This window comes from Anguilla rostrata, chromosome 18, assembly GCF_018555375.3.
Source record: "Anguilla rostrata isolate EN2019 chromosome 18, ASM1855537v3, whole genome shotgun sequence".
Lineage (NCBI taxonomy): Eukaryota > Metazoa > Chordata > Actinopteri > Anguilliformes > Anguillidae > Anguilla > Anguilla rostrata.
Genome location: NC_057950.1, coordinates 18,253,631 through 18,276,856, shown reverse-complemented (window position 1 = coordinate 18,276,856; position 23,226 = coordinate 18,253,631). Strand labels below are relative to the sequence as shown.

Genomic DNA, 23,226 nt, shown 5'->3' with positions numbered 1-23,226 from the left:
TGCATCCTACCGTCAAAAACTGTCAAAATATGATACAAATGTTGATGTTTTACTGTATTTGAAAAAGGAAGCAAAAAGGAATTTGTATTTATATAAAAATATTATTAAATGAAAAGGTAAGAATTGCACAGCAACACATCAACGCATTAAATTTGGGGAAAAAACAACCATCTGTTATTGAAACAATCGATGAACTTGTCGTTACACAACAGCATCACGGGAGATGTATTTTAATTTACAGATTACTTGAAATTAGTATCAAAAGATCGATGAATATAAACTACTAATACCAGCATCCATTTCGAAATAATTAGCTAATGACGCGAAAGGTTTTGTCACTAGTAGCAACTGAGCTGACCCTGGTTGTAATCAAATACGATATACTTGCATCGTGACTGAGTTGTGGACCCTTCGCTTAAGGATATCAGCAGGTTTTAAACTCCATTGGGAAACAGAAAATAAAGCAGAAAGTGCGGCCTTCTTTTCTTCAGACCAAGCAGGATTCCTTCACTCTTGCCTTTGCTTTGTTCACTGGGAAGGTGCCCAAGGTAGCAACGCGAATTGAGTTCGAGCTGCTGATTGTTATCATTCTCACCCTTTTTCATTTGACAGGGAATACAGCTGCTAATGCTAGCGATAGCTAAACCAGCTACTGAGCGACGAGAGTCAAGACTCAAGCCCTGCTGTAAGTAAAACTGTTTAACTGAATGATATTCAAGTTATCATGTGGAAAACAAAAATGTTAGCATGCAAGGTATTTCATGTTTGTTACCAAGCTAACTTGGCTGGTTTCGCGATAATTTTTCATGACCGTCCAGCTAGCTAGCTAGTTCCATTATTTACATTCTCCAGTTTAGCTACTTTAGCACTTGCTTTCAAATTAGCTACCCAGCTAGCTGGCGTTAATTGTTTTATAACAGATGTGAGATGTCAGTTAGGTAGGCAGGTTTATCTATGGTAACTAGCTATAGTCTATACCTTTAAGATAAAGCTGTCTTATATTGGTTAGCGAACAAATTAGGATATTGAATGTGGGATGTTTCCCCACCCCAATAGAACGTCAACTGCCCTGGCGTCAATGCACAAATCCAAGGTACTGAGAATAACGTTGGTTATTTAATTTCACTTTTTGTCATCTTGCCACACCTGTGAGATTTTGATTCCCTTAACGTTAACTTAGATTGTTAACGTTCGCACCTTTGTCAGAGTCGTGTGTCAGCTACCTGGCCGTGTTGCACTACTTGGCTAACAGTTACTAACGATAGCTGTTGCTAGTCTAGTTTATAATAGTTAGCTAGCAGGTCAGTGCAAAACTTGATGGGTAATCTAACGTTAATGTATTGTTTGCTATCGCTGTTCCCCTGACATCCGTACCAAGTTTGTAGTTTAGCTATCGGTTATGTAGTTATGTGTACAGAACATAAATATCTAAAGATTTATCGATAAGTGTGTAAGGTGGCTAAAGTTTATTTCTGATTTGGCGTAGGTTAGCTAACGTGAACGTATCTGTACTATCGATAGGAAATGTACAGTTCTACAAAATGTAGCAAGCGTTACGTACGCATTTAGCTAGCTCCCATTAACATTTCAATCTGAGCTTTCGAGATGAATAGAGTAGTTTACCATCAGAGTTAGCGCTAACATGGCTAGCTTCGCTTTCTTGCTTGTTGATCCTTTGCGAGCATTTCTCATTGTGATTAACGCTACCAACTCTTGTTGGTCGTAGCGTCAGAAAGCATCAAAGGTTACCGTACGCCACCAAGCTAAGTTAGCTATCTATCTTAGCTGTTAAACCAGTTTGAATCATTTGAATATACATATTTGGCTATAAATCAGTCGAGAAAAAAAATAATTGAATGACCATCTGGGAGATGTGACCGTTTATCTGCCTCATGTATTGCCTTATTGTTCGGGCATAAACTGTTTTGCATGGCTAGTTCATCCCGCTTGGGCATCTGGCTATGTGAGCCGACGCCTTTGTCCCGTGATAATTTGGATCACTTTTGTTGTGGTCCTCTCTATTATGAAACGATTAGTGTCACTGAGGTTCACATTTACATATATTATAATATTGTTTTTTAGCATCTAAGGAGTTTCTGACTAGCTCCTCGGGTCATTAGGTCTAAACATGACTTTAAAAGATAGTTGTGTCAGTGCATTTGGTGTTTTGTGGGCAACCACATTACAAGAGACACCCCTTTCTTTTAATTTCCAAAGTGCTTTGCTTGTTCTTTATATAATTTTCCTGGAACACTTGAACAGACAGTTTTATATGCGAGTGAAGTTGTTAGCAAAATAAAAATAAGGACATGACATGAATCAAAATAAATGCAAGCTACCCGATGATTGCCAAGAAAATGATGTCAACTAAGCCAACAACTTGATGATCGATGCCTCTGAGTGATTGGGCTGAAGAGGACAGCTTGTCTCCACACCGGAGCCAATCCTGTCATCATATTAAAAGAGCATTAAGTTAATCCAGAAGAACTATTTGGGACAGTCCACGAGAGGCACGGAGAGAAGAAGAAGGCCATTGGCCGCTCCCTCTCGTAAATTCTGCCTTGCTCGTTAACTGGCGGTCCGGCAGGTGAGCGGACAGGTGAGACGGGTGGCAGCAGGGATCGGTGGCGCTCGAGGCATCGGAAGCGCCCGTCTCGAGTCCCCGACCGGTCCAGATGGCCGAGCTGTGTGCAGCTCGGGGAACGGAGAGAGGGGAGGGAAAGGAAAGATGTGTCGCGCGAAAGACAGTGCCGCTCGCCTCGTGTGACAAAAGCAAGGTGACAGGCCTCGTAATGAAGCTTTTTTTAAATTTTTGCAGACTATGTAGCCTCCACTTAAAGAAGCATTTGCCGGGGTCTGTGGTCAGAGCAGATGGTGGCGGCTGTTGATGTCAGTGACTGTGGATGTTCTGGTTGGGACTCCTTGTGTTGTTGCATTTGCCAACTGAAGAGTCCTTTTTGTAAGATATATATTTTCTCACAATCCTTCTGTAGTATCTGTATTGGGAGCTTAAACTGCATATTGCTGGATGAACTATAAACAAAGAACTTGCAGACAAACAAGCTTTTATCTCTTCAGTAGAATTGTGGATCTTATCATTTAATGCGTCCAGCTAATGTACTGATAGTTTTGCATAAAACATGCCTTTGTCATTGTCAGTGGATAGTGAGTTCTTATCAGCTGTGCATTCGCTTGTTTTCTTCAGCTTGGGTTACAGTTGCTGTACAAGTAATCATCCATTAGCAAGCTGACATCAGACTTTTCTTTCCTGATAGTCTTGAAAAGCACAACTCAGTGAGTGTATGTGGTATTCAGGTTTAGTGGAAGTGAACGGAAGGTTTCTGAGAATCAAGACTTGTTTTGAATGTAGAGACAACCTCAGATATTGATTATCCATGCATCGTCTGCTATTGCAACAGGAAATAGTCAAATGGGTTAGAAGATGGGTTATAAGATTGCAAGAAAGCAGCTGAAATTGCATTTATGAGCATTTATTCCAGTCAGAACTCTGTGTGTGTGGTGTGTGTTTGGCGGGGTGGGTGGGGGTATCAGGCCAACATCTGGGCTTTACTCAGCTGTCACAGGAACATGTCGGCTGTATTGCATTAAACATATGGCAAAAAAAAAAAAAACACCCGAACAGTGATATTGTCATTGTCACCTGTAAAATAAAGGCTTTTGTGTGTGTGTTTATGCAAAAGTAGCCATGTTTATTATGCAGTTTCCTGAGGCCTCTAACTTTGCAGATTGACATTTGAACCAAATTTTGTGAATTTTAAAAATATGTTTCATAGACAGGCTATAGGCTATGTTTTGATAATTAGCCCAGGTACTAATAGTGCTTGCTGAGAAGGTAGTGCTTGCTAACTCTTGGTGTTCTTTGCATGGCTGTAATGGAAGGAAAAATCTGAGGTTAGCGCAGCAGGTGAGAGCTGTTTTGAATGGGTACGTTTCCCAAAGGAGGCGTAGGGGGGGAACTGATGGTAAACACGGTCATGTTTGCGTGGGGCGCGTTTGCTTGGGACAAGTAGGTCAGACCGGGCACCCTTGCTGATTTCTTTCTTATTTCATTGGAATAAATAAATATTCAAAAGCACAGATTTTCCTAATGTTTGCTCCTGCTCAATTGCATTCTGTTCTTTCCCAGGCGTACACACACAGTCATTCAAACATGTTAACTGTGCCTCCACATTCCTCCATTCCACGCACCTGAGCTGTGAACAGAAACCTCCAGCATGGAGCAGACAAAGAGCCAACAAACAGCGTCTCGTTTCCAATTTCAGTCTAAAAATAAATACTGTAAAATGCTAATCTCCAGAATGGGAAGCTTTGTCTTAGTGCACTTTCGATGTTTGATAAGGGTGAGTGCTTGTTGGTGACGCCTGGTGACATCAGTGCGTCTTTGTTCCCTTGAAACACTGAGGCTCTGGTTTAAAAAACAAAAACCCAGGTCAGGTCAGAATGCCACCTGTGTGTTTATTATCCAGGGGAACAGAGCCGTTTGTGTGGTGGGACGGAGGGGAGAAGTCATCAGATCAGTTCTTCCTGCTCTGCGTTTTCCCCGTCAGATGGAAAAGGTTAACCATTTTTTAACCTAAAGCTCACAGTGCGGCTGAACGGTTAGCCCGTTTTCAGCCTAAAGCTCACAGTGCTACTGAACGGTTAGCCCGTTTTCAGCCTAAAGCTCACAGTGCGACTGAACGGTTAGCCCGTTTTCAGCCTAAAGCTCACAGTGCTACTGAACGGTTAGCCTGTTCTCAGCCTAAAGCTCACAGTGTGACTAAAGGGTTAGCCAATTTTTGGCCACACTATGAAATGAAATGCATTTCAGTACATATTACAATTCCAAATACCACTATTCCTGTAGAATGACCCCCTTACAATATCCTTCTGTAAAGACTATGTTTTCCCGCCAGTTCTGGGACTTACTGTACAATCTGCAACCCTTTGATTAATATTTAAATTGTTACAGTTTTTTTTGTCAAATGTTTGATTTTTGTAGCCTACATCTCAGGGCATTGTGGTGGTCTGTTGAAGAACAGAACTTTCTATTCTAAATGTAGCTAAATTTAGGGTGACGACGTGTCGAGTTGACTGTGGCAGTGAAAACCAGACCGACCGCAGTCACGCTAAGCCACCACCTAAGCCCTAATCTGAGGCAGGAAATACCCTGAACTGGGTTCGTTTCCTGGCCTGATGCCACGAGTTCTCTTCCCCATTAGCCTAGGTGCTACACAAACAGAATGGGTTGCGTCACACTCTTCTCTGCCATCAGAGCCTTCATCTGAATCGGCTGGCTGCGTTTGAGGTGTGCACTCCTCTGAGATAACCTGGCCAGTGGGCTCACGGTATCCTAGCTGCAGCAGAGTGCTCCTCTTAATTTTCCGTGGAAACCTACGCCGACCTCTGACCTTTCTCACGAAGCGGTTTTGCAAAGCCAGCCTACCCTGTGAACATGCCCTTTACTGCGCTAAAGGAAGGGTTGGCACGGCTCAGCCTGGCGTGAATGTTGGCACTGTTTGCTGGCTCGCTGCCAGGTGTGCTGCTGTCTGTAAAAGAGATGCCCTACCGTGAGGTCAGTGAGCACAAGGGCATGCCTTACCTCCCCTACCTACAGCGAACCGCCAGCTACTGCAAGGCCATGTGGGGGAAAAAGGGCTCAGAGTGGCATCCGTGTATGAATATTTACTTTTTTGTTTGTTAGTTGGTTTGCTTGTTTATTTGTTTACTTTAATGAAAAACCACTTTCCGATGAGCCTTTTTGAGACCGCTTAATTTCCAGGCTTTTTTCCTGGCTCAAAATAGGGTTTAGGTGTGTGACAGTGAGTGCAGTTGGTCTGGCTTTACTGCCACCGTCAACTCAACACATCGTCTCCCTATACTCCGCTCCATGTAGAAGTTCTTCAAAGAGACCACCACCGTGCATTGAGATGTGTACCCTAAGTTTTGTGTGACAAAAATGAAATGCATATCAAGACATTACAATTCCAAAAACAATTTCCTGTAGAATGACCCCTTACAATGCTTAAATCCTTCAGTGTGGGCTATATTTTCTCCCAAGTTCTGGCGGGTAAAATATGTAACCCGTCAATAAATATTGAAATTGTTCCAATAATTTATTTTTTTTGTTACGTTTCATTTTTTATAACCTACATCTCAATGTATTGTGGTAGTTTATAAATGTTTGTAAATATAGGGAGATGATGCAATGAGTTGAAAGCTGGACTTCAGCCTTGTCACTCGAAGTGACAAAATCACCCTATTTTAAGATGGGAAACCCCCTGGGCAAAGGTCATTCTGGGCACATAATGGTATTTGGAATTGCAGTGGTTTTATTGATTTCATATGTGTCACACAAAACATAGGGTACATTATTAATGAACCTTCAAACTTAATAATCCCACACAAATGTCATTTTACTGTATTCAAATTATTTTTATATATTCACTCAAAGAACGCTTGCACCATCCTTTTCTTCATTGGTGTTACTTGTACCTTAACATTAAAGGCTTTTCAAAATTTCAGTCCTCAGTTCAAGCTGCAGGGAAAACCGCATAGGTTAATGCTAATACAGTAAAATCACCTTAATTGCAAACTGCGCTGGATTATTGCCTAATTTGGGTATTTGCATTGAATTTCCCAATCCTGAACCATTTCCACTTCATTCCAATGTAAAGAGATTACATATTTGCTTCAACCGTTGTTGGATGGTATTTTTATGGAATTATGTCGAATTGCAGCACATAATGATCTACAGATAGCCTATATGTTAGAAGTTTGCATGCTGTGCCAAGATCCCGGTGTGACAGAAATTCAGGCCGCGCGCTTGTCATGTTTGCTTGCTTGGTTGGATGTTGATGTTGATGTTGATGTTGATGTTGATGTTGATGTTGATGTTGATGATGATGTTGATGTTGATGTTGATGTTGATGTTGATGTTGATGTTGATGTTGATGTTGATGTTGATGATGAGGATGAGGATGTTCTCCGGCAGCGGCTCGTCTGAGGTGAGCAGATTGTCCAGTGACTGAGTGGAAGCGGGTAACATATGTGTGATGTTTTGTTCTTCCCTCTGGTATGAAGTATGAACAGGCCTGTTTTGTCAATGGGGACAGGGTCTGTGGTGTAGGATTTCATTCCAAACAAGCCCCCAACATATTCCCACGGGATTCATGACATTACTGCGTGCGTGTGTGTGTGTGTGTGTGTGTCAGTGCACGGGTGTAGTAGCGGTAATAGTGCTGTTATCGTCCTGAACTGTAGAATGTGGTAACATTGTTATTTATTTGGTGGTTGTAGGAGCCAGACTGAGCCCTTAGCTCCTGTTTAGTTAGAGCAGCTGAACTACTTGTAAAATTCCTCACACACCACACTGCCACTGCGCGTGCAAGTTTGTTTGTTAATGAGTGAGTTTATTATTGAGCAACGTATGAGCAGTCCTGGCTTTGTGACCGTTTTTTGGGTCCTTAACCCACGCGTCCGTGCTTCTCTCTGCTCTCTTCTTTCCTCTGCTTCCTGTTTCCTGTTTTATTTTTTCCACAGTGGATCTCTGGGGACTGACTCACCTGTGAGTTTGAGTGTCTCTCCAGCCCGTGTGAAAACCCCTCATGCAGAAACGGGCAAGTGGGAGGGGACGTTTGGGAATTTTCAGCATCCTGTGTTTTTTTACATTTTTTTATTGTTTTGGAAATGCGGAGATTCCGAAGAAGCTCGGCAGCGTCACTTAGTGATGCGTCCTCTACAGAGGCCGACAGGGGAGACACGTAGCTGGACGCCAGGCGCAGGCTGACGTGAGCCAGACCCACGCACGCGCTTCTGCAGCCGAGCCCAGACTCGCAGGGCTGCACGGACCGTTCAGCATGCTGCCGGTTTAACAAACACATCGGCACTCGCTCTGCGTCTGGCATGCAGGCTGAGTGACACACGGGCTCTCTGTCCTATTGGCTCCACTGGGCTCCCTATTTTATCGTCTCTGGTGTGCTTGGGAAGGCCTGAGTGTGATTTCCTGTGCTGTCAATCACGGTGTTGCCATGGTTTACACTTTACCCTGCAGTGTGCACGTTACCTCCCAGGTACAGCTCTGTAGGGGCCTTCTGCAATCTCTGCAGCTCCATTTACAAATTAGTTTAAAAAATTTTTTTTAACTATATGTGGTCATGCAATTTCTTTCATTGAAGTGGTTTTTTCTTCTGAAATGAGTAAAAAAGTAATTCCTCAATTTAAAAAACAAACCAATTTTCCAGAGTTGCGTCTTAATGTTTCTTATGTTATTACACACATCTGACCTGTTTTTTGTTGCTGTAACTGAATTGGTTCAGTGTGTTAAGTTACACTTCAGGGCATGGCAGGGGGAAGTTGCACAAGAGCCGGTACCTGTAAGCTGCGTTGTCTCCACCCTTGGAAGCGAGTCTGTCCGTTTGCCCTTATTTTTTAATTTTGTTTTACCGTGAAAACGCCATTGGCGGGTGCCCTACCTCTTACATCGCCATTGACGACCTTCTGAAAGGCGGAACCCTGATCAGCTTTCAAACATGGCGTCTAATCCACCGGGGAAAAACCCATCTCAGCTCACCGGCAGTGGCCCCCGGACCCCACCCCTGCACTGCCGACCGCGATCTTAACATGAGATAGAGGCAGAGACTGTGTGTTTTCAGAAGGGCGGGTCTGATGTAAGGTTGTGATTGTAAAAGATGTGGCTGGGTACCTTCCTCACCCCTTCTTTCCTGTGTAGCTGAACCCTTTTCTCCTCATTTCTCAGAAAGCACTGATAACTGCCAGAGCACTGCGACAAGAAACTGGGGTTTCTTTGTGCTTACAATTGGTTTGCCTGAATGGGAAGGCTTAGTATTCTTGCACTTGCTATGTGGCAAGTTCATGTGGTGTGATCTTTTAAAATGTATTTTTATTTTTTAAATGAGTTTGCGGTTGCTGTCCCCTGCCTAGTCGTAACATCAGAGCCCTCTCCATGTATTTTTTCTCTTGTCCTGTGAGGTAGGCTACTTCCAGCTTCAGGCTTGAATTTAGGCTCTTAAAGGGGTCAGCAACCTGACATTCTTGGGTTAGTTGTGAAGTAAGTGGCAGAGTAAAGTACAGGATACTCATTTCATTTACACACCATATAGGCTAATCAGGCTCACACTTCGGAGCTCCTCATGGAAGGTGAGCTCCTTCCAAGCCCCTGAAGAGCTTCTGATACTGGAACATCATTTCTGCATGAGGGCAGTTCTAAGACTTGGAGTACCGATTCAGGGAAATTTTGGTGAGTTAAACCCCATGAAAGACCAGGTCAGTCAGCTAACTGCTGCACAGAGTGACCCACGTCCCCCTTTCATATTGAAGCCCAGCCGTGTCGAACCCGTGTAAATCCCCGGACCCAGGTCGCGGTAACGCGGGTTAACCCTTTCAGACCAGTGGCGCACACATGGTTTTACCCGGGTTGTTGCTTGGGTGTGAAATGGGTATTCTTAGAGCAGTGAAGGGGAGATGAGGATATGAGATTTTGGTTAGGAGTTGCGTGCTACCCTTTGCGCCCCTTGAATAATTAATCTCACGAGGGGGCGGAACAGGGGGTGGCCGGGTTCCTCCCCAGGAGAAAGCCACACATAAGCTGCCTTGTTGCCGGGGAACGAACCGTGGTAAAGGCTCTTTCCTGAGCAGGGGTGGGTCCGTACAGTGCGCTAGCTCTCTGTTACGCACTTACACAAACAGAGTGAATGTCCTTTTCTGTTCTACACTGGTTTATTCACTAATAAACAGAGCTGTCACTGTAATTCTACTTATCACTCTTCAATGTTTCCCTTTAATGTGACAATCTGTTGTCTAGGCGATCATACAGGAAGTTTAAACTGTTCGCAAGATTATTTACGTAGTGGATGTTTCACGTACAGGTGCTCCCTGTATACAGCTGGTTACTACCCGAAACAGAGGTAAAATACATTGCCCAAGGATACAGTGGCTGTGGCTCAACTGGAATTCGAACCTGCAGCCGGTTGCTTTGTAACTGCCGCGCCACAATGGAATGCCACAACCGCTCCGTTACTGTAAAGGAGGATGAGCCCCCCTCCAGAACAGGTTCCTCCTGAGATTTCTACAGACTGGGGAGTTTTTTTTCCTCACGAGAGGAAAGAACTTTTTTTATTTTTTATTTTTTGAGAATTTTTTTATTCCTACTTAGGAGATTTTTCAGTGTGGTTAATGGTGAAACCGGTCAACTGCATCCTTAGACTCTGTACTCAATTTTCCTAACGTCCTGATTTTTACTTTACCTGCTTTGTGACTGTGTTGGTGTCCGGCGCTATACAAATAAGAGCGTGTGAAAGTGCGGGAGAGCGCGATTGAAGCGCGTCCCCCGCCCCCTCCCCATGAGCAGCGGAGTCCACCGCGCGGTTGTCCCTGGTGATGTCAGTCCTGGAGGCCGTCCACCTGTGCGCTCATGAGTAAGATCTGTTAGTCATACCGGCTGGAACATCTGGCACATCTGGAAAGTACAGAGCACAGGAGTGTTGGTGAATTCCGGCACCACTTCTGAAGGGGAGGGGAGATCGGTGGAAATATCTCTGATTAAAGGATAATGGGCATTTAGCCCAGTGTCTGAATAAGGAATCTCTACAGGGTGGTTGGGTGTATAACGGTGATCTCGCTAGGGCTCTGGAGGAGGGAACGCACTGGTGCTTCTTATCATAAATGTTGCAACAGCAGCAGCTGGTCATACACACATTCGATCATCTACCCTGGAGTCAGCTTGGGAAAACAAAGTCAGGTTTGTGTCTAGGGTGAGTTCTTATCTTTGTTTTGAGCAGGCAGAAGTGCGATAAGCTGAGAAACGTGGTCTAAGTGCTGATCAACAGTATCTTTGAAGCCGCGAAAAAGGACTTGTCATATGTCAAGCAGCTTGTCATAATTTCAGAATTTTGTTAAAAATATCGTTTCATCTTTTTTATCTTCTTCCAGCTAATCATTCACATTAATCGGTGAGAGATGTACCAAGGAGCGGGGGTGGTAAAAGACACTATCCTTGTTTTGATGGGGCCAGCATATCCAAATGAGAGGAAAGCAGGGTTACAATGGGAGACTAGGCCAATCACTGAGAGATCATGTGGTAGAGCAGGGCCATTGACTGTAATCAAAAGTCTGAGGTATACTGTGGAATTAGTCTGTCCTTATACTGTGGATTTTGTCTGCCCATATACTGTGGATTTGGTCTGTCCGTATGCTGTGGATTTGGTCTGTCCGTATGCTGTGGATTTGGTCTGTCCGTATGCTGTGGATTTGGTCTGTCCGTATGCTGTGGATTTGGTCTGTCCGTATGCTGTGGATTTGGTCTGTCCGTATGCTGTGGATTTGGTCTGTCCGTATGCTGTGGATTTGGTCTGTCCGTATGCTGTGGATTTGGTCTGTCCGTATGCTGTGGATTTGGTCTGCCCATGTGCTGTGGATTTTGTCTGTCCATATGCTGTGGATTTGGTCTGATCATAGTCGGTTGAGTTTGTAAGCACACAAGTATCGGAGGCTCCCTCGATCTGGCCTGAGCCAGTCTCTGCCAACGTGGCTCCAGCTCAGCGCTTTAAGAGAGGAGGGCCCCTCAGCCGAGGTCTCGTAGCGCATTTGGCGGCTGGAGGCCCAGGCTAGGTGGGGCTCAGGGAAACGCAGATAAGAGCTTCGTTTCTGCTGATGGTAAACACCTGATAAGCAGTCCGAGTCGAGCACAACCACAGAGCGGCTCTCAGCGCAGATAACCTCACGCTGGAAACGTGACACGGGCCGTTTGCTGAATCCCCGTGGCTGCTGCGCTCGAGGGTGTCCGTCAGCCTGCAGGGCTGCCTCTGCACATGCACGCTACTGCGGTTTCACTGGGTGGATTTTCTTTCTCTTTTTCTTTTATCAGCACTTACACACACGGCACTGACTTCAAAGTACACAAGTGCGTGCGATTTGGCTAGGCTTTTCCTAGAAAAGGGGCACTGTCGAGATCTTTCAGCGTTGTTCGAGGGTGTATGCGTACCCTCCAGTCTGATACATTTTACGCAAACAGCTTTTCAGATTCATTTAGCACTGTTGACTCTTGTTCTTAACAGTTTGTTTATAATGGATCGAGAGCAGGGCAGTTGGCTCACACACCCCCCGCCTGCTGTTCAGCGTGGCAGTGGGCGGGGGGTGTGTGAGTGTGCGGGAGAGGGGCGGGGAGCGGGCCGGGGCGACTCCGGGCGCTCCTCTCTGATTGGTCCCTGTCTCGGCTGTCTGGCGCAGGATTGGCGGAGCGGACCGGAGCGATGAGGAGGCAGCAGTGAGGCGCAGGACCGCAGAGCGTGGGTCCTCCTGCAGCCGCGCCCATGTTCTCCCCTGAGCCGGAGACCATCTCCCCAGCGTCCACCAAAGCGCCGGTCAAGTACGGGGAGCTGATCGTGCTGGGGTAAGCAGAGCGCCCTGCCAGCTTCACCGCCACCTGCGTCTTACCCGCGCAACCGTATCCAGGTAACGGGCGATGCTCACGGGCTGTTCACACTGCTCTGAGTGCCTGGAGGCAGTATGGGTGTAGTACAGAGGGCCCAACCCTGACCTGTAAGGTCCTGGTCCCGCTGCTTCTCCTCCCTGCTGAGCTCTTAATGAACCTATTACAGCAGGTCGTCAAATGGCTTTCCTCACGTGCCGAGTTTCGGGGACCCCTGGTTTACCGGCTGTGCCACACCCAGGATTTGAGCTTGCAGTTTTTTCCTGAGACGCAGTGAGCATTGGAGACATGGAATTTTCCTTCAAACAGCGTGCTGCTCCCCATCCCCCCTCCCTCTATCGTTCACAGCTTCCTGCGGTTGCCAGATTCCTCGGGATTTCCCCCAGTGTACAGTTTCCTTGTCTGGGATTTCTGAGTACAGCGAGTCAGCTTTGTCTCTGCACAGTTTATGTGCAGGTCGATTGCAATAGACTACACGGAGGGCTTCAAGTGGTAATGCCGTAATAAAACTTGTTTGGGCGCTCTCTCCTGGTCATTTTGTATTTGGGATTGACGCATACCTTGGAAATGATTAGATTTAATTCTGCAGACACTTGATCCTTTCACCCCTGTCTGGGGTGAGAAGACTTTAGACTGCTGCCTCAGCAGGCTCCCCCTCCCACATCACTAAGTGGATTCTCCCAGTCACCTGCTCCTAGAGCACTTCCTGCCAAAACAGTCAATTAAGGGTCATCTGGCCCAAACCTAATCCTAAACAGAGATCTAACCCTGATCCAAGGTCGGCACTGTATCGGTTAACTTAAAGCCATGCTCACACATCACACTTCGCTGCCAGAACACTGTTTAAGGACAGCATGGCCAGTGTGAATATCTGCACCGTTTAAAACGCAGGGAGGGGTTTCAGGGAGTGGCTTCTCTGCCCTTCACACCCATCTATGATATGTGGGTCAGAAGGGCTCCTCCCCACCGATTTTCAGTTTTTCTGTCGCTCACAATCACCGTGGAAACGATCTGTTTATGAGCTAAAACCCAACATCCTGACTAAGGCATTTGAATAGGAGGTATAACTGCACTTTGACTAGCTTAGGTAAAGAAACTTTTTTTCCCTTTTACTACCATTTTTGCTTCTGTGCTAAATCTGAACTTTCCCTATTAATACACTCTGTGGAATGTTGGGATACCAAAGAAAAGGCTGCAATTAAGTATTGCACACTTTTTCCGGAGACTGTTGCAAAAAAGTAAAACCACCTAACTAAAGACTCCGTGAGTCCAGTTTATTACCTTCCTTTTTTAACGCATTAAACAGGAGAAAATGTTCTGTTTAGCTGTCGACAGTCAGGAGAAGGGAGTGGCATATTTTGCATATACAAATCTTGAGAGTGAATGAAAGCGATTTTTTACCTGGAGTTTGAATGTGTGTACTCACTGATGTTTGGGTTCAGCTCCTCTCTGAGTGTAGCTGAGGCATGACTGTGGGTGGAATGGGGTTATCGGATAGGGTGCAGGTCAGATAAGGTCTCCTGACCTGCTATTTCATTAAGACTTGTTCTGTTCATTGTGGTACTGTGCTGTGTTGTATTTTATGTTGTATGCTGTAACATCTGGGCAGGGCTCCCATGAAAAATAGATTGTGTGTGTGTATGTGTATGAGTGTGAGTGTGCATGTGTGAGAGTGTGAGTTGCCATCGGGCAGACGAATCAGCTGGTGTAGGGGTCGTGTTAGGTCAGGTACTGGAACGTCCTCCATCATGCCGCCTGTCCTGCCCTGTTTGGAGACAGGCGCGTGTGACCGACTACTGACTGTGACCAGGACCCCAGGGCGTGTTCACCGCACACTGTTTTCTCTCTCTCCATGGTTACCACACACACACACAGACACGCGCACACACACACACACGCACACACACAAACACAGTCAGCGGTTTGAATGTGCCCTTTGTTTATGTGTAGCAGATGGTAATCCCATCTCCTGGATAAAGCGGAGGTGTGCAGGTGTTGCTGGGCCTCTTGCCCTTACTCTGCTCTGCTCCTGCTGTAGGTACAATGGCTCTCTGCCCAACGGCGATCGAGGCAGGCGCAAAAGCCGCTTCGCCCTCTGCAAGAGAGCCAAGGCCAACGGGGTGAAGCCCAGCACAGTGCACATAGCCTGCACACCTCAGGCAGCCAAGGTAAGGGTCTGCGCAGTCATGCGTACGCACAGGCAGCCATGGTAAGAGTCTGCGCAGTCATGCGTACATACAGGCAGCCAAGGTAAGAGTCTGCGCAGTGCATAAGCCGCTAAGACGTCACAGGACCAAGCCAGAGGTAAGAGTCTGCAGTCAGGTCCCAGTCATGCGTACACACAGGCAGCCATGGTAAGAGTCTGCGCAGTCATGCGTACACACAGGCAGCCATGGTAAGAGTCTGCGCAGTCATGCGTACATACAGCCAGCCAAGGTAAGAGTCTGTGCAGTCATGCGTACACACAGCGGAGGTTGGCAGTACGACCAGCGTGGTAAGAGTCTGCGCAGTCATGCGTAGCACAGGCAGCATGAGAGTGCGAGCGCGTACAACGGCACAGGTAGAGTTGGCAGTCATGCGTAAACAGCAGCATGGTAGGTGGAGAGCGACACAGAGCCAGAATTGCAGTCATGGCACACAGACAGAAGAGTGCGACATCGACATACAGCCAGCCAAGGTAAGAGTCTGTGCAGTCATGTGTACACACACGGGTGGCCCAGGTTCAGACTCTGTGTGTGTGTGTGTGTGTGTGTGTGTGTGTGTGTGTGTGTGTGTGTGTGTGTGTGTGTGTATTCAGACAGCGTTCCTCCATTGTGATCAGAAAGAGAGTGAGGGACAGAGTGAGGCTTCAGGGGTGGAGACAGTTGGAGAGGAGGATGGAGAAATGACGAGGAGATGGAGCGATACGGCGACCTTACAGGGAGGAGAGAAGAGGTGGGGGAGACAGAGTGCCAGACAGGGAGGAGCTATGCAGGTACCTTCACTGTAGCAAACACAGAGTGTGATACACAGCGCAGGCAAAGAGAGCGCGATGCACAGCACAAGCACAGAGAATACGATACACTGCGCAGGCACAGAGAATGCGATACACTGCGCAGGCAAAGACTGTCAGAAGGGTAATGGTCTGTCTGAGGGAAGGTGAATGTTGAGGGGACCCCAAACACACACACACACACACACACACGGGCCGGTGTCTTTGTTTCCACACATCTGGACGCAGTTAAGCCGATGAATGGCTTCTCTGGCTGCGACTTCCAGCAGATGTCTTAACCTGACGCGATGCAGAACGCCACGGCAACCAGCTGCTCTCCATCTGCTGCATGCAGGGTGTCACTGCTGTCAACTGCTGGGAGATGGGGGGGGATTATGGCTGTAGGTGGGTGGGTGGGGGTGGGGGGTGGGTATATGGCTGAGTGTGGGAGGGGGGGGCGGCGGGTGGGTTAGGGCTGTCGGTAGTGGGGGGTTTAGTGAAGGGGTTGTGGTTTCCCAGATGTGATGTGAACACAGCTGACATTCTTGTTCATTTTCTTGTTGGCGAATAAATCTTTCCTTGTCTCTCGAAGGCCATCAGCAACAAGGACCAGCACAGTGTCTCCTACACCCTGTCCCGGGTGCAGACGGTGGTGGTGGAGTACACGCACGACAGCAATACAGACATGTTCCAGGTACTCAGACCTCCTCTCCTCCTTCACCTGTCTCCTGCAGTCCTCCTCTCCTCCTCATTCCAGTCGCTTATTTTCTCTTCTTTCATCCTGTCCTTGTGTCCTTTCCTCGCTCCTTAGCTCCACCTAGTGGAATGAGCTCAGTGATCTTGTGCACTTTGTGAGCAAAGCTAGTGGAAATGCTGCCAGAACTCATGCAGTTGTCCCCATTCATACAGCTAAGGCAGCTGCCTCTCCCTCTCTTCCCCTCTCTCTATTATCACATTATCCTTTCAACGTGGAATTGTTCCTTCCTTCTCTTCTGCTCTCTCTCAGTCTGTCTCTCTGAATTATAATAATAATTTTAATGTGTAACTTTTGTTCAGACTGACGGACCGTTTTTACCGTGACTGTGCCTCCAGATTGGGCGGTCGACGGAGAGCCCGATCGACTTTGTGGTGACGGACACGGTGGCGGGGAGCCAGAGCGGCGGGGAGGCGCAGACGGCGCAGAGCACCATCTCCCGCTTCGCCTGCCGCATCACCTGCCAGCGCAGCCCCCCCCACACCGCCCACGTCTACGCCGCCGGCTTCGACTCCTCCAAGAACATCTTCCTGGGGGTGAGCGGGGCGGGGCAGGACAGGCCGGGGCACCGGCGCGTTCGTATGGACCGTACGCCCCCCCCCGCCCTCGTCAGTATGGGGGAAACCTGCTAAACTGCTCCAGTCATTTCACACATAAGCTTTCACGCATAAGCTTTCACTGAATTTTGGAGGAAATTTGTTCACAGACAGAGAGACTAAGAAGTGCGTGTTTCGGTTCGCCGTTAGTGTTTGTGCAAAAGCAGGAAGGCGCATGGGTCCAGAAATAGAGAGAAATGTTAATTCCGTCAGTTGTCAAAACCCACCTTTGAAAACTGTGGTGGCTTTGGTGACTGTGGTACTGTCTGAAACCGTACCCACGATGAGCTAACAGGCACGCGGGTGTACAGACGTGCAGCTGAGGGACTGTAGAGTCGTAGTTGTGATGTGTGGCTAAAGGCTAGTGGCTGACACCCCCCCCCCCCACCCCCGCTCAGGAGAAAGCGGCCAAGTGGAAGACGCCGGACGGGCAGATGGACGGGCTGACCACCAACGGCGTGCTGGTGATGCACCCCCGGCTCGGCTTCACCGAGGACTCCAGGCCCGGCGTGTGGAGGGAGATCTCCGTGTGCGGCAACGTCTTCACCCTGCGCGAGACCCGCTCCGCCCAGCAGCGCGGCAAGATGGTGAGCGCCCCGAGGGCACGGCCTGTGACCTTTAACCCCCAGCCCCCTGAGTGCGGCTCCGCTGACATTGCCTGTGACCTTTAACCCCCCAGGCCCCCGAGCACTGCTCTGATATCTTCTGCCCAGGCTCACAGTTCTAGGCTCCTGGATTGTGAGGCCACATACTCGTGTCTGTCATCTAAGGGAAGGGTACTGTATTGTACAGCGGGGCTGGTCTGCTTATGGTTTATGGGGTAATGGGGCTGGGGTCACAGCATCAGGGGTGCAGCTGAGACCATACAAAGCTCACTTTAACCTTTCCCTACTGAGAACACTACAGCTTTCACCGCCCTTATCACTCACAGACACACTAACCCCACCAAACAGACCTAGAACCATTACTCAGCAATGTGGGAAACATGGATTAGTCTGCCATCTACAGGACAGAGTTAGGACTTGCAACTCTGAATTCTTCATGAATAAGACTCCTGTTGCTCCTCCCGGTTTGTGTGAATGCATTTTAAAGTCGGCTATTGTACTTTTCTGTAGTCTTACTCTTTATCAGTTCCGTTTTAATTCAGTTAATTAATCAGAAGAATCTCAAATGAGCATTATGGGCACTTTCAGTTTGTGAATGAAATGTTTTGAGTGGACGAGATTGAAGTGGGTTAACCCCCCCGTGCCCCCGCAGGTGGAGAACGAGACGCAGGAGCTGGTGGACGGCTCTCTGATAGACCTGTGCGGGGCGACGCTGCTGTGGCGCACGGCGGAGGGCCTGTCGCGCACTCCCACGGTCAAACACCTGGAGGCGCTGCGGCAGGAGCTGAACGCGGCGCGGCCCCAGTGCCCCGTGGGCTTCAACACGCTGGCCTTCCCCAGCGTGCGCCGGCAGGACGCCGTGGACGACCGGCAGCCCTGGGCCTACCTGCGCTGCGGCCACGTACACGGCTACCACAGCTGGGGCGGCGGGGGGAGCGGGGGGCGCGAGGAGCGGCGGGGCGGCGACCGCGAGTGCCCCATGTGCCGCGCCCGGGGCCCCTACGCGCCGCTGCGCCTGGGCTGCGAGGCCGGCCTCTGCCTGGACGCGGCCCCACCCACGCACGCCTTCGGGCCCTGCGGGCACGCCTGCTCGGAGAAGACGGCGGCCTTCTGGAGCCAGATCCCGCTGCCGCACGGCACACACACCTTCCACGCCGCCTGCCCCTTCTGCGCCCAGCAGCTGAGCGCCGAGCCGGGCTACGTCAGGCTCATATTCCAGGGGCCTGTGGACTAGGCCGCCGCCCACCTGCGCCCAGACTCCGCCTCTCCGAGCTCTGAGTACAGGCTCCGCCCCCTTGAGTGCTACATCCGGACTCCGCCCCCCGAGGTCTGAGTCCAGACTCTGCCACCCAAGCTCTGAGTTCAGACTCCGCCCCCCGAGCTCCGAGTCCAGGCTCCACCTCCCCTCCCCCTAGTGCTGTGTCCAGGCTCCACCCCCTGAAGTCTGAGTCCAGAATCCACCCCCCGAGCTCTGTGTATGGTGGGAAATAATAAGCTAGTTTCTTGTTTTTTTATTTTCTATTTTTTCTTTTTAAAATTTTCTTTCTCTCCCCCTTTTATTAGATTTGTGAGCTCCTGTTTTTAAGTGACCTTTTTAATGCTTTTTTATTTACAATGAAATGAAACAAAGATACCTATATTTTCATGCAATATGAATTAAGGACAGAAATAGCCTCACACCCACATGCAGACATTAAATGGGTGAACTTTTTCTGCAAAAGAAGTTTAAACAGTATTTTATTACTAATATATTGTGGAAGGCGGGTTTTACTATTCTGTAATGCAATATACACCATTATACACCATCCAGAGTTCTGTGTCTGTGTGCTTGTATTTCTTTTTCTCTGTCAGAGAAATATAACATAACCTTAATAAAGAATATTTATTCTTAATAATCCTACTCTAGAATGAAAGCCACAATTGATGGTATCCATTAATATTCACTCATAGATCAGATGCAAATAATTTTATTTAAAGGAAATCTGTTTACACACAGTATAAATGTTAGTCAGTATCAAAGAAATTAAATTATAGCTGCATTATGGGATTTATCTTGCGTGTTATCGTTGGTGATTTTGGGTTCCAACATCTTATACTACATCATATTTAAAAGGAAAGGCACACTTTCATACAGGCATCCTGCTGGTTTTTGTTAATTGTTAATATGTAATGTCTCAAGGCATTGCCATAGAATGATTTGATTCAACGTGCAAAGGATAAAAGTAAATTTGAAAATGAGAGCATAGCCAGTTGTTCGGCACCCTCAAAATGTACAGCCAGGTTGAAGAAACCAGTCACTGACTTCCCAGTGTAATTTCAGCACCAAGCAAGCCACGCCCAGTTCAGTGTCTTGTTCTGCATAGCCACTGCCCTTTTAAAAGATATGAGTCTGGCCCCGCCCCTTCCTCTTCTTCACTGTTCTGATTTGCTGCCATGCTCTGCAGTGGACCACACTGCCCACATGCGCTTTGTCCTAATCAGCTTACTTGCCTACTATTGAGTATGCATGCAATGTATCCAACTTGTATACTCAGTAGTAGGCAAGTAAGCTGATTCGGACACGACCATGGATTTATAGTGATCTGAAGCTCCAATTCTTATGAACTTCAAGAAGGATGTTGTCTTTGGTCATATATTTCAGTTGTGGTGTGAAATTACTGAAATCTTCCATATTTATATATTGACAAAAATATATCCATATACTGTACTAGAATGTAATATATTTTTTTGGTATCCATGAGTGATTAAGTGGTTTAGTTTAGTTCTGAAAGTAGCAGTGAGTAAAATCAGATTCTTCTGTTGGCTTTGAATACATTACTCTAGAATATAGAACCGTAAACTCTCACTTTCTCCATGTCCTGCTGGCTCAACGCAGATCTCAGCACCTTGACTGTATGTGTGTGTGTACGTGTGTGTGTGTGTGTGTGTGTTTCCCAGAAGGTTGTCTGAATGTGACTGCAGACCCCAGTACAACAGTAATGACCTCAGGGAGAGGCCACATTTTGGTCACTTGCATTAAAATGAAACTCTCACGTCAAAACAACCTGTGTCTTCATAGGAAATCTAAAGAGACACTCACCTCATGGTTAACTGTCTTTTGAAAATTTTATTTATTACCTTCTGTGTCTGGTCTTGACCCAGTATTAAATTTAAGATGAACTATTGGACAAATGCACTGTGCTGGTGAGAAAGGGCTTTCTCTCTTGTTTTTAAAAGACAGAATTCAGTGTACCTATCTGTCTGCATGGTCTCTGTCCCCAAACACTTTTTTTCAGTTTCTGTTGTCTGTATCCTGGGATTTCCTGATGAGAATGTTTGTTGCAGATGCCAGTTTTTGTATCGACTTTTAAAAATAAAGCCTTTTACACTTTGGTGTAGGTGTGTTAATACCAGCTCAGCCTTTTGTGCACGTGTTGCTTAGAACTTATCCTGGAAACCGGGACCACCGACGTGTGGTGGCGTTTCCAGTTTATTATTTATTTTTACTCTGTGCTCCAGAACTTGTTTCTTGGCAACTGCTGCCGAGGGGACAGCTTGTTCTTACAGATTGTGTGAACAGGTGCACTGCAGACATGAGTTACCTGGAAGCCCCAGGCAAATACCAGCACTACACGCTTCTGTTTTATCAGTTTAAATATCTGTGTGCATTAAAGCCCTGGGGGTTTGTGTGCAGTGTGCAGATGGTTGGCATAATTGTTAATGCTGTGGCAAATGCCCTCTTGCATTCCTGCATCAGGAGGATTACAGTCTGCTTGTGTTCAGGCGACTGTTACATGCACTATGAGCATTTAAAACTGCAGAAATGTGTTTATCGTAGTAAATTTTAAAGTGGTTCATTTAAAACTATGCATTTTGCTGGCAGAATAAAAGTGGATTTAGTAACACCTCAATAAGCATTCAGATATAATTTTCATCTTTGTGCTTATTAATGGGTTATCAGCAATTTGAAATTTAATTTTTGAACAGTTAATAAGAACTTAAGAATGCGTAATGACTAACTGCCCACTCAGCCCAACTAGGTTAATAATTTATTACATTTTTATTGCAGTTATTCATTCCACTTTTCAGATTTTTGTACCATAAATATTAATTGTGCCACAATGTTATTAAATGTGAAGAGATGCAGTAGTTTAGTATCAGGTACATTCTGGTCTATTGCACTTTCAGTGAAGTAAGTGCAACAGAACAAAATTTTGCAATTTATGTCCTGGACATGTAATATGTGGTATCGCCACAGGGCGGCAGTGTAATAATCTCACGCAGGCGAGATTCCATTCCATACCTTTTCATATTTTGCATGTCAAACAGTTTACATTATGAGGAAGTGATTTATGTGTATAGGCACGTGTGTATATGTAATGTGTGCACGCATTCTTTAGCACATCTGGTGAGGCAGCCTGCAGAAAGTGGAAGGTCTACCGTGATTGGTGCAAGCTCACTTGCTGTTGTGTGATTGGTAACATCATGACAATCAGTAAGTTCTCTACAGTGTTGCTAAGTAATGATTTCATTATTCACGATTAGCCCTACTACACTGAGAGTGCAAGTGCGATACCGCAAAATATAGCTGCAATATCACCTCACCATGTTTATGAGAAATAGTGTTTAATCCCATGTATAAAGACAAGCTTTTTTGACAACATGAGTCAGACCCTTTCTGTATAAGTACATATTACTTGCATATAAATTCATCCATCTGTAGTTATTAGTTTTTGTTATTTTGACTTTGTGGCATTATGTCTACCTGTAATATATAATTGATGTCATACATTCTGGTCTATGGCTACAGTACATTGAAAAAATGTTCCATGTAGTGGCAGTTAAATTGTTGGTGTGGTATTGTGCATTTAAGAATCCCAGCCGGACTAAAAAGTCTGTAGATGCACACATGCATGCGTGCTCTCACACACATTACATTTATTTGGCAGACGCTTTTATCCAAAGCGACGTACAATAAGTGCATTCCAAAGGTCATTGGAACAACTACAAAATACAGGTTCGATAAGGTACAATGCACATTTTGTACAGTTATTCATAGCTATGAATACATTAAAGTCCATTTCACACAGTGAACATTTCTCTGACCTAACTGATGCTAAGTCAAACTAGGACAGATGAATTGCACCGAAGTAGGATGGCAACTCGGAACAAATTACTGGAACAGATATAAAATAGTCCTGCACAAGGACACAAAGTCTTGTTATTCAACACTGAATTCCTGTAAGTTACCTAGAACAAATGAGGTGACACAGTTATTTTATTAACAGTCAGTAGTTTAGAGAAATACCTGTTAAACAAGATTGTCAGATTACCTTAAGGTGCTCTTTGAATGATTAACATGAACTTATTGTCAAGAGCATCTTTTTGTGCAGGCTGAAATTCAGTACATTTTCCATTCCACACAAAGCTGTTGGATTAGCTTTAGTGCAGCGCTGTGTTTGGGCCATGATGCATACTGATATAGCCCAGGTTCTGTAGCCCAGGTGCTGTAACCCAGATTCTGTAACCTAGGCGCTGTAGCCCAGGTGAGCCACAGTGCTCCTGATCCTCTAATCTGGGTGAAGGACGAGGTGACCCTGACAGACCCCCGGTTGAGTCAGGAACCATCAGGCCCTGCCAGTGGATGTACGGACAGCACCTCAGTGCACTGTCAATCACCCACTGTGCCAATCAAGACTGTTTTACACACCAAAGCGCTATGATTGGTTCAGGTCACCAAGCGGGTCACGGGTATCATTTACAATTGCATGCGTCATGATTCCTTGTGTTTAGCATTACTTTGCATGTCAGTCAAAACCACAAGTCAGTGTGGAGCTCACTTGTGAGAAGATAATGCTTGTTTGGGTACCTCC

At 46.6% G+C, this 23,226-nt stretch overlaps 1 protein-coding gene across 6 annotated transcripts; it reads left to right on the top strand.

Annotated features, from left to right (window-relative positions):
* Positions 1 to 322: 322 nt before the first annotated feature.
* On the top strand, positions 323 to 20,761 carry LOC135244573 (E3 ubiquitin-protein ligase pellino homolog 1-like). 6 transcript variants are annotated; one of them, XM_064316991.1, is made up of 10 exons: positions 323 to 548; positions 613 to 685; positions 1,057 to 1,093; positions 12,247 to 12,409; positions 14,487 to 14,616; positions 15,246 to 15,422; positions 16,012 to 16,113; positions 16,512 to 16,709; positions 17,168 to 17,356; positions 18,027 to 20,761. In XM_064316991.1, the coding sequence occupies exons 4-10, from the start codon at positions 12,330 to 12,332 to the stop codon at positions 18,606 to 18,608; spliced, it is 1,458 nt and encodes a 485-aa protein (XP_064173061.1). In that variant the 5' UTR covers positions 323 to 548; positions 613 to 685; positions 1,057 to 1,093; positions 12,247 to 12,329; the 3' UTR covers positions 18,609 to 20,761. The 6 variants fall into 6 exon arrangements, with proteins under 6 accessions (XP_064173061.1, XP_064173059.1, XP_064173060.1 ...); XM_064316989.1 differs by having other exon boundaries at positions 323 to 685; XM_064316990.1 differs by lacking the exon at positions 1,057 to 1,093 and having other exon boundaries at positions 324 to 548.
* Positions 20,762 to 23,226: the final 2,465 nt, after the last annotated feature.

Coding starts and splice junctions, on each gene's coding strand:
- LOC135244573 (XM_064316991.1), top strand. CDS start 12,330: ATGTTCTCCCCTGAGCCGGAGACCATCTCCCCAGCGTCCACCAAAGCG. Junction 12,410..14,486: donor GGGGAGCTGATCGTGCTGGG/GTAAGCAGAGCG, acceptor CTCCTGCTGTAG/GTACAATGGCTCTCTGCCCA. Junction 16,710..17,167: donor CCAAGAACATCTTCCTGGGG/GTGAGCGGGGCG, acceptor ACCCCCGCTCAG/GAGAAAGCGGCCAAGTGGAA.